The following is a 16,324-nucleotide window of genomic DNA, read 5'->3' as shown; positions in this document are numbered from 1 at the left end:
AAAATATAGTGCATTTTGCTATGCAATCTTCATGTCTCTTTTCAAAATGTAAAATGAGAGCAATTTTGTTTTTATGCTAAGATTCTTGTAAAAACCTGGATACTATTCATCTATTTTTATAGAAGAAAGCCAATATTTTAAAGTATTTATATAAAACCCAAACTGTGTACACAGTCTGTTTTCATTATCAGCGCTGATATTCAACATAGCCTTATTTCCCAAACTGTAAAATTATATATGAGTGATGGGCTTTAATTACCAAACACTTCTGAAAAAATTTAAGTCTCTGTAGTGCTTTGTGAACTTATCACTATGAACTCATGAATTTTAGTGTTCCTCCAGCCTCTGAGGACTCATCGCCTACTGACTGACAGATGTCACTGGACAATGGCAGAAGACCACAGTAGCGATTTCTTAGTGCCTGGGCTTTGTTTCTTTTGCAACAAGTTTAATCTGGTATGTTGTAAAAATTAAAATTATACTATACAATTTGGCCATATTTCTTTACTTTGTGTACAAATAGTTTTGGAGATATTTCTATTTCTACCTGCAAATGACTATGTCAGCTTTACTAATCTAGTCATTATGATATTGATGATATCCTTAGATTCTTGATATACAAATCTCACACCATTTTCCTAATGATTATTTTGTGATGGTTATGGCCATATCATGCCTTAAGCCACCAGCTGAATCAGAAAAACAACTAACAAATTATGTCAAAAAATAAATCAAAACAATTATTTGATTGAACTGACCAGTTTTTTGATTAGTTAAGTCAAAATGACCAAACAATAGTCCTGTATAAACAAGCTTTAATCACATTTTTTTCTGGAAGATCCTGAACCTTGAGAAAACTATCTGAATTGACCTGGTTTGGGTCATTTGCTAAATTAAACTGAGAAAGCAGGCAAAAACAGTAAGTTAGACCATGCCAATAACTTCTTATGATTTTATACTTCATTTTCAGCAATACGTACAAAGTAGAAATAATATATATCCATGGAAACTTAGTAGAACATGCAACACCACACTGCTGGTGGCCACACAATTTACTTATACTGGTCATTACAGTAAATAGATTATAGGAGCACACAGCTCCGAAGATGATTAAAAAACAACAACAACTAGATCAGCCATTTATTGTTATTGCTGTACCTTTAAAACAACCATAAGACTAACCTTGTTACAATCATAGGATGTTTCTTAATGCACTGAGTTATAAAAAAGCACTCAAGTCCCTTCTAGTTCTAATGCTCTTTATAGGAGTTAGCAAAATACCACCTGTAGGTCAAATCCTGTCTACCACCTTTTTCTGTACAACCCATAGCTAAGATAGTTTTTTAATTACATAGTTAAAAAATGACTCATAAGAATATTTCATGACATGTCATAATTAGATTTAAGAACCTAAAAATAAAGTTTTATTGAAATACAGCCATACTCATTCAGTTATGGATAGTCCATGGCTGCTTTGCACTGTAACAGCAGAACTGAGTAGCTGCAACAGAGACTAAATGGCCCACTCAGGTTAAACTATTTACTTCCTGGTTCTTTACAGAAAAAGCCTGCTGACCTCTGTTTTACAGCGGTGTATCTAGTTTTTGTCTTGACTAACTTCCCCTGGTAGGCAATCTTTAACCAGGGTTGAAGCCAACACAGCAGCAGTCGTAACTTTTCGTGAAGAAAGGAGGAGGAATACCAGAGTGTGCACCTGCGCTCACCTGATTATTGGCAGAAATAGGTCGGTTATAAAATTTTTAAGAAAACTCCAGTAGCAGGTTAAATCAATTTTCTTGCTTCCATATCCTGAGTGATGTTGTAATTGTCAGTTAATCACATTTCTTAAACACTGATGCCCCAGAGAAGCCTGAGCCTGTGAGGACTCAACACTGACCAGCTGGAAATGCAGGCAACTAAGACAGAGCAAGTTTCCATTTGGGCAGAGGTTTATTTTTCTCATGTTTCTGTCATTAGAGTAAATTATAGTGCTTTTTCAAAAATAGCCTTCTTATTCTGGAATAATTTTAGATTTATAGGATGGTTGCAAATTTAGTACAGAGAGTTCCTATAATACTCTTTGCCCAGCTTCCCCTAATGTTAACATTTAAGACCTTCTTATAAAAAATTATTCTTTTCCTTGAATTGTAAGACCTTAACCTTTGAATAGCCTAAAAATATTTTCTGAAGTTGGACAGAATGGTAACATTTGATCTAGAAAGGCCTGGCCTGTAGCGAGCCATATACAAAACACATACGTTTATATAAAATGCAAATGGGAAAAAGGGTGACTGGTGAACATCTGAGGACACGTGCCTAACACAGAAAACTATCTTTACTACGGGGGAAGTGTGCTGGACTGGGATTCTGAAAGCCCACCAGTCTCAAGTTTGTTATTGACGTTGTGTCACTAAACTTTCCTTTGTATCGTTTTTCTCAACACTATAGCAAGGAGACTGAAACAGGTGATCTGTAAGATCTTTTAACTGATAATTCTGTCAGCCTTCTTCTCCTACTCCGGCTCTGGCATCCGCCGACATATTACGGACCCAGAAAGGATGTGAAAAGTTGCAGTCAATCAATATTCAAAGCCACATTAGTTTTACAGGTGGAGGTCACCACATGTTTATTAAGGCACAGCTAAGACTTATGCACAGTATCCAGAAAGCCATTTCTGAAAATTAAAGCCACAGTACAATTTCAATCATAGAAAGCAGTCAGAGGTGACTCCTGCTTTGTTATGCCCATGAAATATTATTATCTGCAGAGTGCTAAAACTACATATTGTGCTTTGCAAGAGGTGATAGGACTAACAAAAGCACGTTAAAGAATTCTAGCCCTAAAGAAGGGAGCACATAAACTTGAATATCTTAAATAAGTGAGTACATGTGGTATAATGCAATGCCACAGGATGTCATGACTAAAATATTACATTATCAAGAACTGATACACTTCTTAAAATCAGTTGGATGTGACACAGAATGTAAGTGCATTCCCTAAAATTTGTCAAGGGTGAAGGCAATATATAAAGTTATAAATTTAAATTTTGTCTATATTCACATATGAGCATGTGGCACTTTTTAATTTAAAACTTCATTGTGTTGTGTCTGATTTTCCTCTCTTTTATGATTGCACATACGGAAATCTTGATAATCAACAGCTAAACATTTTTAAAAGAAGTCACTATATCACATTTTTTTGAACCCATACCACAAGGGAGATATGATACCCTTTCTGAAAATGGTTATTAAATAAGAGAAGGAAAATGAAAATTACAGATTATGAAGAACTAGAGCATGTGGCTTTTGAAAGCATTACTAAACAGCTTCAAGAAACCCAATAGTCCCATGAGGGGATAACTTGGGACAATAACTGCAAAATCCTTTCTAAGGAATTAGGGTTTTAAACTGGAAAGTAAGCAATCCCCCAGACCAGAATCACCAACAAAACAAAAAGACAAATGAGGAAAAACTGAGGTCCAGAGGGGGCATTATAAGCCAGGTCATGGGTATATTTAATTTTATCAAAAGCTCTCATCTCCCATCATTCCTTTCTTTCTTTCACATTTATTTCTCAATGAAAGATAAGTATTTCTAAGGCCAGGATCATACCTCATACTCTTTGTGTGTCCCTTCACAATATTCAGCAGAGGACTCAGACGATTTACTCAGAGAAAAGGTACTCAGATATTTGTTGCATGCAACTGAATTTGTACACCCAAGACACTTACAGGTTTCTCGAGACTCTTGTTTTAAACGTCCAACTCCTCAGCCTGTATATTACATGAGAGAAACATGTTGCGAGAGGAAGGCCATCACAGGCAGGACTGGCAGCTCATCCCGGGGGTGGGAATGGGGGTGCTACAATTTCTCCTAGCAGTTTATTCACTCAGTTTAGTTTCCCAGTGTTTTCACACTATCCCCATCATTCTCCTTCCTTTTATTTTTACTCTTTCTTCTTCCCAACCTAAGACTTAGACCCACTCGTAGCTCTCATCCTCGTCAGCATCAGCATAAGCTCTGCTAATGTCAACCCCAACTTACAACCCAATTCTGTACAATTCAACTTAAAAACATGATTAAATACTTATTTTCTGCGATACCGCACATGGAAACATAAACATGCATAAGATGATTCAGATTGTTCCTTCCAACAGCCTATAGTCTAAATACTGAGAGGGGTGTATAAAAATAATTATGAATTGATAATAAAGCAACATGAGACTTATTAGTAACACATAAAAAGAAATGCCTAACATTCTTGGGAAGAAGAGAAAATCTACATAAGAAAATGACATCTGAGCTGGTTTTTAAGATGAGTAAGAGTTTAGCAAACCCAAAAGAAGGAAAAGGGCAAATGATGGCATAAACCAAAGCATAAATTATGGTTTGGTGTTCAGTACTGCTAGAGGAAAAGAAGATGACAGTGGAGAAAAAGATAAATTGATGAATCCTGATATAAGATGTGAAAGGGTATACACACACTCCTTTGTCTATTTCTGGAATTCTCCACAAAAAATCCTTACTAGGTGTCATGTGTTTTCTTTGAAGGCCCAGTTGGTTTATGACGGTATCTGAACATGAGATGGACATCACAGAAAAAGTCTTTGATCTCATTGGACCCACAGTAGGGCAACCTGAAGGTCATTGTTCTTTGAGGGATGGTGCTCACTAAGCCCCACGGGTAGGACTCTGACACTAACAGAACATAGAGCTGGTGAGATGCGCCCACAGAGCACAGAAGAGGATTACAGATGGCAACAAAGCAGTCGTGGGCATGGCAGCCAGGCAGAAATCCCTGTGGTTCCGAAAAGAGACAGAAAGAGGAACTGAGCAGCTTACCCTCCAAAGGTAAGAGTTTGGGTCCTCTTCTGAGCAGTCCACCAAAGGCCTTGGTGCAATTGTGGAAGAACAGATGTCCAAAATGGAAGAGCTTTGGAGGAAGATGTACATTGGGCAAGGAGATGTGATCCACCCTGATAACTACAATTATGCCAAAGTTCCCCATTTTCCATTACACAGAGGGTCACAAAGGGCAGTACTTTCCTGTACTTGCTGACTCCAAGTACAACAAACTCTGAGACCTGTGTGAAATTTGCCATCGTGTAAGTGCAGAGAGGGAGAGAGAGACAGAGAAGATTTACAAAGCAAATATCATTCAATGCTTATAGCATTAAATTAAATTAAGTTGATATCTTTTTTTAATGTATTTTTGCACACCCCTCTTACACCTCTGTCATCACCATGAAGAGTTTTTCCCAAATATCTGCTGCCCCTTGACAGGGGGCAGGCCTGAGCTGAGCTGTCAGCAAGGAGTCAAGCCCAGTCAGGGCTGTGGCAGAAAGTAGAGCCACCCAGCTCATCCCAGTCCAGAGCTGCCGGCACACGGGCAAACTCTAGCTACCTGAGGAGTCAAAGCTTTGCGGCAGTGTGGTAACTGCTTGTCGCCCTGGCAGTGGTTGACGAGCACTCTGACATGAGTACTGACATGTTTTCAGTCATCACTCTCACAGAGGTCCTTTCCTTGAGTCAGTGTTTGGAGCTGAGGGTAATTCTGGATGCTCCGTAGCCCCAGGTACACTGAAAACAGTAGGGACCAGCCAAACTTTTTGACGGTGGCAGGTGGCAAGAAACCAGCAATGCTGAAGGTGGACTACAGACACCCTTTGTAGATATCAAAGCTTTTCCTGATAATATGTGAAACTTCACAGAATTAGGGTCTCAAGTTACTTACTCTGCCAAACTTAAGACCCACATTTGTCAGAAAGCCCTTCCTGCCCAGTGTCAGAAATGACGATCCCAGGGAAGTGTGGCAATAGAAACACTTTGTTTATACATGATGTAAAATAAAAGTAAAAGGTTGGTTCTTACATAAACTTCTTTCAGAAATCATAACTTTACTAGGAAGATGTAAAAGGATAATAGCATGGAGTTAATAAGCCTTCTTGAAAACATACCTATGAAAAGGCAATTATACCTCATAATATTTCCATATACTAGTAAAATCTGGCACTTGCTACCAAAATAAATAGGAATGAACATTGGCAGCTCAGATTTTGGATGGTTCCATTCCCATTTGGTGCCACCACTGACTTTGGATTCTGGCAAATGTAACTGGAGACAAGAGCAGAGAGTCAGGCAGACAGTCTACTGACTGAAGATGATGGAGGGAAGAACAGGAGCCAAGCAAGAACCAAGTCTTTACCCTACTCTCCTAACCCTACAGAGAGCTTCTGTTCAAAACCCAAAGGTTCATGTCAGTCTGGGTCCACCATTTGCCTGTGTATAAAGAAAAAAAGAATACAAGAAGCTGGTGTACATGCCATGTCTGCCTCTAAGAACTTTCATTTCACATGTTTTTTTTAAATAATAAGGAATATGACACCTGCCCTCAAACATGAATGTCACTTGGTGGACACAAATGCACATAGTAAAATGCCAGAGCAGCCACTGGAAGGTTTTCGAGCTGCTTAGACCAAGAAGACCTACCATTCAGGCAGCTTGGGAATCTCTACCCTCAATGGAAACAGAACCATTTTTTTAAAGTGCTTTCTAAGTTTTGGGGACAACCATTACAGTGATTCAGTGTTCCTCTGAAGGAGTTACTCTGAAGTTAGTCCTATACTCACTTCGCCTACAAGATTATTTTAAAAGAAGCCATTAAAAAAATCATTGCCTAAGGAACAGACTGGTCTTTGGCTAAGGGGAGATCATGTATTGCTTAAATAAAGACCTGCAGAAAAATCTACCAGTTAATTCAAAATGCATGCCTAAGATAGTGAAGAGAAATTCTATGAACACTGTAAAAGTTCTGCCCTGTGTTTACTCAATTTTAATGACCAATTCTCCTGCATATTCTTTCAACTGTTTCCTTCCAAAGGCCAAAAATGTCTTGTATTTTACAGACAGGATTTTAGCACTGTTGCCTGTCACACACATATACAGGAAAATTGTTTAAAAGCTGCAATGTTTAAAATAAAATTTATGCTTACAGTGGTAAGTATTCCTGGACTAAGAGAGTTGCAGCAGATAGACTCCAAAAATTGACTTAAGTCTGTGATACTAGAAAGACGGAAAATTTATCTAGTTTTAGCAAATGTCAAATCAGCAGCTATTGCTTTTAAGATTAATAAAAGATATAATGGTTTCCAGATAGCCTCTAAATAGAGATTACTATGAATGGAGAAGTGATTTACCAACAGCCACCACAATGAGATTTCTTTAAAGGTTACAATCATCAGTTATTTAGCTGAAACACTGCCAAGAATGCCTGGTCATTTCCTGAATAATGCATTATATTCATTGTATATTTGATCTGTATTATAACAATACAGATATTTCTAAAATAATGGAAAAAATTATCTGTTACCTTCCGATTGCTTAACATATCATTTCCATGAAGTAATTGACTCAGGACATATTACATGCTGTCACCTGAGTGTTCTTTCTGCAAGCATACCTTGTAAATAATCTATATACAGTGGGCATCACAAAACAAACTCATCAACCTTTATAGACTTTTAAGAAAAGATGTGATAGATACAGGCCAGAGTAAAGGACTTTTCTGAAGCAGTAAATTAAAATGATTAAATTCCTATATAGTTATGTAAGATAAATTTAAATTTAAGCTTTGAAATGTAATTATTAAGACAAACAACTCATCGTATTTTCTAAAATGTTGCCTATGATGTATAAATACTTTCCATATAAATTTCCAAATGCCTTTAAGTTTACTCCAGAGAGGGCTTGGAGAAGCACAAAGTACAACGTCTATCATTTTATTGTTGGATTATGCACTTCACATGATGCTACAGGCTATTTATATGAGCATGTTTATCCATATGAACTTCTTCAAGGGCACAACATAGAAGACCTTAATAAATTAAAACAAATTTCTTTGATGTTGTTGTTTCATGAATGTTTGATCAGTATGAGTAGAAGGTTTGCTTTAAAAAACCAGAGTAACGGAATAAAATATACATATACTGTGCAGCAGAGCCAGTTTACAGAAAGTGCCCATTGCATTCCTAGCAACTTTTGAGAATCGGGGTAAACAATATAGAGTCACTATGCTTACAGCCTCAGTTTTAGCCCACCATCAGGTTACTAATAGTGGCAGCAAATGTGTAACAACTGGTCTCCTTCCAGGCTCCTGAACATTCATCCAACCTCCTTGTTTTCTCACTGACAATACCATGGCCTTCCACAGACTAAAACCCATGGGAACAGAGACCATATTTTCTTTTTTTTCCGCCCATCTTTATTGTAATGAGTAGTGATAGAGTTGAGCTGACTGGAGGCCACAAAATAAAAATGAATTATTAGTCACATTCCAAAACTGAGAGAATTCTCACTTGGCACGTATGATGATGATGGTGACACAAATCAAGTATCACCTTTAGAAAGGAATATGATCCGATAGAAGGAGCACCAGTGCTCGCCTTGGCAGCACATGCACTAAAATTGGAATGATACAGAGAAGTTCACCATAGCCCCCGTGCAAGGATGACACGCAAACTCGAGAAAGAGTCCCAGACAGAAAGTCAAAGCAAAGACACAAACAAAAAACAGGATTCCAGTGTTAGATCTGTTGGCACTTAACTGTAAACTATTTCTACATCATTTCCCTCATCTGTAAAATGAAGGCCTAGTTCTATATGATGTATAATTCTGTATCTCTAAAAGGCCATGATTCTAGGAGTAATAAAAGGACGGACAGAAAAGGGAACCATTAGACTTTTCACTTTGGTAGCCACCACTACCAAGAAAAACCTATAAACTGCAAATTCCTTCAAAGAAAAATGGAAATAAAAGATGACTATCCTAAACAATGTAATACAAGTCTGGTCCCTCAAGCAACATATTTAAAAATTAATAACATTTTGCACACTGTGTGATTTATAACATTTTGCACTTATCCTTCCCTTCCATCGTGCATGATTTGGAATAAATAGAAGACAGCCTATTGAATAAGCTCTTATGTGTATAATAAATATTTACTCAGATTATATTCACATCTTTAGCCTGGGAATATTCCCTACTACATTGGCCTCTGGGACATGGACTGGTGTGTGACCAAGTGGATGTCAACATACAGAAGGGCAGAAGGGCTGTACAAGGACAGCAGAAACGTGACTTAGTTTGTTTGTGCCCTGCTGCCTTAAACTCACATCTTGCCCTAAATGTACCTCGTTGTATGTTCCTCTCAACCTTAGAATGTCAGTCTTACACTCTAGAGCCAGAGTCTGGGAACTACCGCTTGGGCTAAATCCAGTGGCAGCTGCTTGCTTTGTAAGTACAGTTTTATTAGGACTCATCCACTCCCTGTTGTTTAACATATTGTCTATGGCTGATTTCATGCTACAATGGTAACCCCCAAAGTCTAAAATATTTACTACACAGCCCTTTACAGAAAATGTTTGCCAATCCCTGCTCTAAATTCTAATTTTCTTTCTCTCATAAACATAAAAAACACAAACTCTAAGTAGCAATGGCAAAAATATGAACATGTTGACACATGCACATATGTGTATACGATCACACCTCTGGACACAGATCTGTAAACAGTAACTGCCTTGACCTCTCATTTTAATTTGAACCCTATAAGGGTTATAGTTCCCTACAAGTACCCTTTCCTACAACAGCCAAAAATATGGGTCTGTCTCCAAAGGTAGCTGTCAAGGAATAATCACATAACTAAAGAACTTAATTCCTCCCGTAGCACAGGTTGCCTGAAATTCTGCCAAGTGTCCACTGTTACTCTACACTCATCAAGGGTCTAGATACAAGGTTAGGGCAAAAGAAACCAACAGGCCCCTAAAGTCCTATGCTTTGAATAACACACCCTTAAAGTTAGAAAATCAATGACCATCACCACGTACACATTGATACACATATACATTCATATTAAAATTCTAGAAATGCCATAAATTATTGGGAATTACAGGAACATTACAAGAAAATACCTCTCTTAATTATCAGAGTGAAAAAGGCCTAAAATTTTTAAATAATTTAAGGTTAATTGCACAATGGATTTGGAGAATAAGTATATGCTTATATTTGCAGCTTCTGGGCTATAGGTATAGAGACTTGAAACATTAATACATGGATTGATTTTTTTTAATCAGTCAATAAAATCATTGCTCAAAATGCCTGCTACAGTTGGACTCTGTTTCCCTTCCTTTCTTTGGTTACTACAGACAGAAAATATTAACTCTGTCCTTTAGCAAATACTCTCATACTCCACCCATCAATAAAAATTTGCATGCATTAGCATAACTTAAATTAAACTCATGAAGCACTTTAATGTAAGTCATTTCATTCTCATTTCTCTGAAATCTTATAAGTGATAGAATATTTAGGCTGACAGATTTTTTGAAAAGAAAATAGAAATAGAAGAGGTTCATTTCACCTTCACATGGTGTCTTTCTCACGCAGAGTTCAGATTTCCATATTTGTATCTCTTTAAAGGATTTGATATGCAGGAACAGAAGAAAGGATGATGGTAAACATTTCATCTTAAAGACACCTGCAGACCACTATATTCCAGAGTGAACAGAGGCTTAAAACTTACCTTTTACTGATGTGTTTGGTGGAGGGCCTTCCATTCGCAAGTTCCATGGAGGGTCCCCCTGGTTAGCAAAGTCCCTCATTTTCAGATAGCTAATGGTAAGTCGAATGATGGACGCCTTGTCAAGCTGGCTCGTGATGGCTGCAGGAAGAGGCAACAACTTGGCCAATTCATAGAACTCAAAATTTTCTTTTCCCCTGCGGGAGCGAGCAGCATCTCGGGATTTCTCTTTTCTCAATGCTTGTAAACTGAAATCAAAGAAGTGAAAAAGTGTTGTTTAGAACATATGATTCTCTCATCAGGTAGAAACTGCTTTATTTTTATTTTCTCTTTTCCCAGCAAAAAGCTACCAAAATCTTCTTCAAAATTCCAGGGGCCATGGTAAAATGAGTCCCAGACAATTTCCACTAAAACCATAAATTCTACCTCTGGACTTATATGCCGTAAACTCAAGGGCAACGAGTAAAAGTAGTTTGCTTGTTAGGTTTTTTTTTCTTCCCCAAATTCGCCATGCATTAACATACATTCATTGTTTCTGAGACAAAACATAAGGTTTACAGATGATGCTTGATGTTTTTCAGCTATAACGAATTTATCTCAAAGACTGGGCTTATATTTACACATCTATTCTCAAGCTAAGTCTTAAGACCCTGATGGGATCTTAAACCATCAAAAAAACACATTTAAAAATTTTATTTCAATTATCATCTTGGGGAAAAAGGATGAATACAAACACAATTCACAGAATCAACAAATGAGACATTGATGTGCTTCCACCTCTCGGTAATGAACAAGACCTTCAGTCAGATAAAGAAAACATCCTATTAAAGATGAAGATTTCAATGTAATTTTATAAGTGTGCTGGTAATTAGTTGATAAGAGAATACTTTCATTCTTTTATCAGTGGACATACACAAATGAATGGATAGAGTCTCTAAAATACTAGAGGATAAAATACATTGCCCAGAAAAGTCAAACTTTCAGATAATATAAATTTAATGTTGAAAGATAAAGCTCTGCAGGTTATTAAAATTTATAAACATTATAGACATATTACTTCACAGAAGAGGCAACAGGTGGAATCCAGAATTTTTCTTTAACTATTCATGTGCATTTCTGTTTGAAGTTTGCTCACATTGCTGAAGGCAGAATTTGGCACAACTAAAGTTGCCTGTGAGCATCTGACAGAAAAATTCCACCTACTCTGAGTTGCTCCATTTTGTGTCTGGCAAATTCAAAATCAGATACTGATGATAGGTAACTGGGTAATATTTACAATTTCCAGGTACTATTAAGATCATCTGTAAGTGTCCATTTTATTGAACTCTGAAGGCATTTCAAATTTTGAATCTAGTATTCTAGTTTCCCATTATAATAATGTAAGAGAAACAAGGAAGGAAATAAGATGAGATGAACAGATCAAAATGAGATCAAAGTGTGGCTCCAGTCTCTTAGTATAATATGGACGATAAAAACATTCTGTATCACATTATAGCATATCTTATATGCTCATGGTATAAACACTGTATTCATTGCAAATACTCAAAATATCTACGTAATTTAAGTAATGCCATACTGTTCTGGTCAAATATTTGCTAGACTAATACCCCAACCAGTTTCATGTTTACTCTATTAATAAAATATTCTGCATTAGCTAACTAATGTATTTCTCAGAACTAGACAAGCTTCTGCTATCATTTTCCAAGTCACAGCAGTGTCAGGTGACAAACATTTATCTCTTGATAATTCAGGTGATAACCTCAGGCAGAAATATCCCTAATTTACAAGGAAAATTCATGTTATGCTACTTATTTCCCAATCTCTTATTTGGCCTCCATTCAATTCTATATATTATCTATTTTAGCTCGTTGAAAATTATGTCAATAAAGTGAGAGAAGCCTTAAAATCTGACAAAGAATAACCAGGATCCAGGTTAATATCTTAAGATAAAAAAATGATTCATATCCCTCCCTTTCTATAATACAAGCAATCCATCTAACACCATTTAAGTCACCTGTGCCAAAAGAACTGTCTCTTCATGTTTTCTCTACCACTTGGAGAGGACAAGGCCAGTGCTTTGCCCCCTTTGTGTTGTTATAATTGACTACTACTACAGAAGGTGGGCTGAACTTACAATTTTTTTTTTTTTTTGGCGCAGTAAGTGACTATGACGAAGCTCTAGAGCACAGGTTGCAAACTCAAGGGTGCACAGGGTTAAGGCAAGGAGTGTCAGTGAGTGAGGCGGCCTGATGGCAACCGTGGGAGCTGGAGGACAGCAGCCCAAGCCAAGGAGCAGCACGCACATTCAGCCGACTGCAGCCTGCAGAGAAGCCAGACCTGGTGTTGCCAGACTTCTAGTGTTTCTATTTCTAGAGAACAAAAACTGAATTTGTACATGGTATTTCCAATTTTATGTTATGTTTTAATTTTATGTTAGCTAATTAAAGTTTTAAAAATTATGCAAGCCCATTAAAATATGTCATTTAGTCAATAATGGAGCAGGGACTCATTTTATAATTGGGTAATAATTTGGGAGACCACTTTTGAAGGTAGTTTTAATGGATGATATATGTAACTTTCCTTTGTACATGTCACTCGAATGATCACAAATGGATTTGTTTGTTACCAGTTAATATTACTAACATTCATGCTAGGAATATTTCTATTCAACTGAAGCAACTAGAGGATTAGGTAATTATTCTGAAACTGATGTTAATGCAAGGCTTATCAGTAATCTAAGGAAAAACTAAATCTATGGGGAGGAAAGCCCAAAATCTTAGGGAGCAACCTAATAAGCTCCAACGCCTAGTAGAGGGGAGACGGCCTCCTATATCGGCCCAGGGAAAGGAAATACATGGACACAAATGTTTTTTCGTGCTTTGCCTAAACCCTGCCCTCTGACACCTGACTTTTCTAAAATAGCACTGAGCACAGCTTATTTTGTGTTCCTGCCCCATCTTGCTTTTTTTTCTCTTCACACCTCCCTCTTTTCTTTTATAATCTAACACACACTGCTACCTCACTGGAGGAATCTTCTTGGCCATAATCTCAATAACAAAGGGTTTCCATGACTCCCACGTCACATCATTATGCAGACACCATAGTTCAGAAGACTTTCAAAATGATAGCACTGTGCCTGTAATAAGGAGTAATTGGTTTTGAGGGCAACAGCAATAAAATACAGTCAAAGGATTACAGAGGTTATGGAGATGCTGACAGAATAGATGAAGCTAAAGACCTTAAGACAATGACACAGATTGTGGAGTAATCTTTTATCTTCTTTTGTGAAGTAGAGCCTAGGTATAAAAAAATCTCAAATTGAATTAAAGACTACATTAAAACCTAAAATAAGCTTTGTGTTCATACATTGTATTTTAAACTAAAAAAAATATTTATAGACTACTAAACAAAGGATGGGTTGTTTGTACATGAGTAAAAGGTTGTAGTGATGATCTCTGCTGTCCAAACTATGAATACACTTCAGAACCACAATAAGTTATTCTCTGGGCCCAAACCTCCCATCGCTCTAATGTTTTCCCACTTAGGCTCCGGGTAGCAGGAAGAAGAGACTTTCTTATCCCTCAGCAAATCAAAATTTCAACTCTCTTTGTTGAGGAGATTATCTACCTCACCAATCATTACTGCCAATAAAAGCAAACAAACAAATAAACAAAACCCAGAAATTTCAAAAGAGACACAGATATCTATATCTATCTATATCTATCTATGTCTATCTATATATCTATATCTATCTATCTATATGGAGAGATAGATAAATAAAATTTGGAAGTCCTATACAAAGTTGCATGCTTATGTATATATTTGGGGGAACTACAATAAGTGATTTTCAGATTCCCCTTAAGGGTCCTATCTCCCCAACCAAAATAGTAATGATCTAATATCTAGAATTCCCCTTATAAACCATATGAAGTTAAATTTCCCCTTTTTCCATTGATGTTGCCAGAATTAATTTATTGTAAACAAGTATCCCTGGTTTAAATAATGTTATTTAATCTATGTTCTTAAACATAGATTAACATTCTTAAAGATATTTTACAAGTTTCTAAAGTTATACCTTAAGCATAGATAACAGGCAATCAAAAAACTTACTGTCAATGACAGTGCATGATGAGTGTGAAGTGATTTTCAAAATACTTTTATGAGGACTTCTGGCCAAGATGAAGGCATAGGTAGGCAGGCTTTGCCTCCCTGCACAACCATAAGAAGGATAACAAGAAATCTAAAAACAAAAACAACCAGAACTGCCAGAAAACTGAACTATGTGGAGGTCAAACAATCAAGGATTTAAAGAAGAAACATTCATCCAGATGGGTAGGTGGGAGAGAGATGGGCAGCCAGGGCAGAGAGGACACGGTGTGGTGAGGCAGTGGCAAGGCAGCAGTGGGTGTGGCCAGTGGAACAGGCAGCCCCACATTCACCTTCTGTGGATAAAAACTGGGAAGGGCAACTGGGGAGTGAGCGATCTCAGCCACAAGGCCACACTGCACAGCCCTGGGTTCCAGTGCCTGAAAAATAAAGCGTCATAACCTATGGCTATAAAAACCAGTGAGAGTTGAGGTGGCAGAAGAAACTGCTCCTCTCTCAGGAGAGTCCATTTATAGGGCACACTGGGTCCTAGAACATACACAAACCCAAGCACTCAGGAATTAGCACCAAGGCAGCAGCTAGAAAGACACCAGTCACTTGGGGAAGGTGGGGGAAGTGACTGGAAATAGGGTGAGAGCTGAGCAAGCAGAATTATTCCCTCTCTCACTCCTACCCCACATACAGTGCCACAAAGCAGCAAAGTGGGTTGTCCCTCCTTGGCAAATACCTAAGGTTCCACCTCTTACAATGTAACAGGTGTGCTGACATGAGGAGTCAAAGGAGCTCTACGTAATACACAGAAATGCAGGGAGGCTGCCAAATTGAGGATGCAAATAAATATAGCCCAAATGAGAGAAGAGATCAAAACTCCAGAAAAAGAACTAAGTGACACAGAAATCCAAACCTATCAGATGCAGAGTCCAAAACACTAGTAATCAGGATGCTCACAGAAATGACTGAGTATGGCCACAAAATAAAGAAAGAAGTGAAGGCTATACAAAGTTAAATAAAGAGAAGTATACAGGGAATGAACAGTGAAGGGAGGAAGCCATGATTCAAATAAAGGATTTGGAACAAAAGGAAGAAATAAACATTCATCTGGAACAGACAGGAAACAAGAATTCAAAAAAAAAGAAGAAAAACTTAGGAACCTCTGGGACAACTTTAAATGTACCAACATCTAAATCATAGGGGTGCCCAAAGGAGAAGAGGAAAAGCAAAAAATTGAGAACTTATTTGAAAGAATAATAAAAGAAAACTTCCACAATTTGGTGAAGGGAAGACATACAAGCCCAGGAAGCTCAGAGAGTCCTAAACAAGTTGGGCCCAGGGAGAGCCTCACCAAGACACATCATAATTAAAATATGACATGTTAAAGATAAAGACAGAATCTTAAAAGCAGTAAGAGAAAAACACAGTTACCTAAAATGAGTTCCCATAAGACTTTCAACTGACTTCTCAAAAGAAACTTTGCAGGCAAGAAGTGAATGGCAAGAAGTATTTAAAGTGACAAAAAGCAAGGACCTACATCCACAATTACTCTATCCAGCAAAGCTATCATTTTGAATGGAAGGGCAGATAACATGCCTCCCCAGATGACATAATGCTAAAGGAGTTTATCATCACTAAGCCCTTAATACATGAAATG

General features: G+C 37.4%; 1 protein-coding gene and 1 non-coding gene across 6 annotated transcripts in view; one reads left to right on the top strand and one right to left on the bottom strand.

Annotated features, from left to right (window-relative positions):
- The window catches only part of NPAS3 (neuronal PAS domain protein 3), an 853,586-nt gene that overhangs the window by 562,026 nt on the left and 275,236 nt on the right, over positions 1–16,324 (bottom strand). For 3 of the 5 annotated variants that reach the window (XM_054577928.1, XM_054577929.1, XM_054577930.1), the window contains one exon: positions 10,573–10,817. In XM_054577928.1, coding sequence (XP_054433903.1) covers positions 10,573–10,817 — 245 coding nt within the window. Of the gene's footprint in view, positions 1–10,410; positions 10,462–10,572; positions 10,818–16,324 lie in introns of all 5 variants that reach the window. The other 2 variants (XM_054577926.1, XM_054577927.1) reach the window with 1 other exon arrangement.
- Positions 8,433–8,539, top strand: LOC129074202 (U6 spliceosomal RNA). Its single transcript, XR_008529515.1, has one exon. It is a non-coding gene; the product is annotated as a U6 spliceosomal RNA (small nuclear RNA).

The sequence above is a fragment of the Pteronotus mesoamericanus genome, unplaced genomic scaffold (genome assembly GCF_021234165.1).
Source record: "Pteronotus mesoamericanus isolate MK-2021 breed Mesoamerican mustached bat unplaced genomic scaffold, CSHL_Meso_final contig_46, whole genome shotgun sequence".
NCBI lineage: Eukaryota > Metazoa > Chordata > Mammalia > Chiroptera > Mormoopidae > Pteronotus > Pteronotus mesoamericanus.
This window is presented reverse-complemented; position numbering and strand designations above follow the sequence as displayed.